Source organism: Pygoscelis adeliae, unplaced genomic scaffold (genome assembly GCF_000699105.1).
Source record: "Pygoscelis adeliae isolate BGI_AS28 unplaced genomic scaffold, ASM69910v1 Scaffold504, whole genome shotgun sequence".
Classification (NCBI taxonomy): domain Eukaryota; kingdom Metazoa; phylum Chordata; class Aves; order Sphenisciformes; family Spheniscidae; genus Pygoscelis; species Pygoscelis adeliae.
In genome coordinates, this window is record NW_008824555.1 from 277,612 (window position 1) to 277,986 (window position 375).

The window sequence follows — 375 nt, forward strand, 5'->3', positions numbered from 1 at the left end:
CGGCTGCCAGGATGGAGCAGTAGACGGGGATGAGGTTGTCGGCGGTGCCGCGGCTCACAACGGGCTGTGAGCTGCCCATGACGGTGGTGACAGTGTCTGCCAGGGTGCTGGGCATCACTTCGGTGTTGAAGGGGTCCCTGGTGATGGGCTCGGGGCTGTCGGAGACCACCAGAGACGGCGTGTGTGTTGTCCAGCGAGGGTGGAGGTCTGCCAGGCAGACAGAGGAAAAGAAATGAGAATAATTAGCCGTGCCTCCAGCCATGCCTTGTAACGGGCTGTGGCAGGTGAACTGGTGAAGGGACAACGATCTCTGCAGGGATCTTCTTCCAAAGGCTGTGGGGCTTGCAGAGGTGACAGCTCTGCCCCAGCCACTTG

The 375-nt window shown here is 60.8% G+C and overlaps 1 protein-coding gene across 1 annotated transcript in view; it reads right to left on the minus strand.

The window, feature by feature from the left end:
- Positions 1–375, minus strand: part of NGFR (nerve growth factor receptor) — a 9,529-nt gene that overhangs the window by 1,406 nt on the left and 7,748 nt on the right. Inside the window, exon 4 of the mRNA XM_009321976.1 lies at positions 1–207. This exon is cut by the window's left edge and continues 24 nt beyond it. Within this exon, the coding sequence (XP_009320251.1) occupies positions 1–207 (207 nt within the window). The remainder of the gene's footprint in view (positions 208–375) is intronic.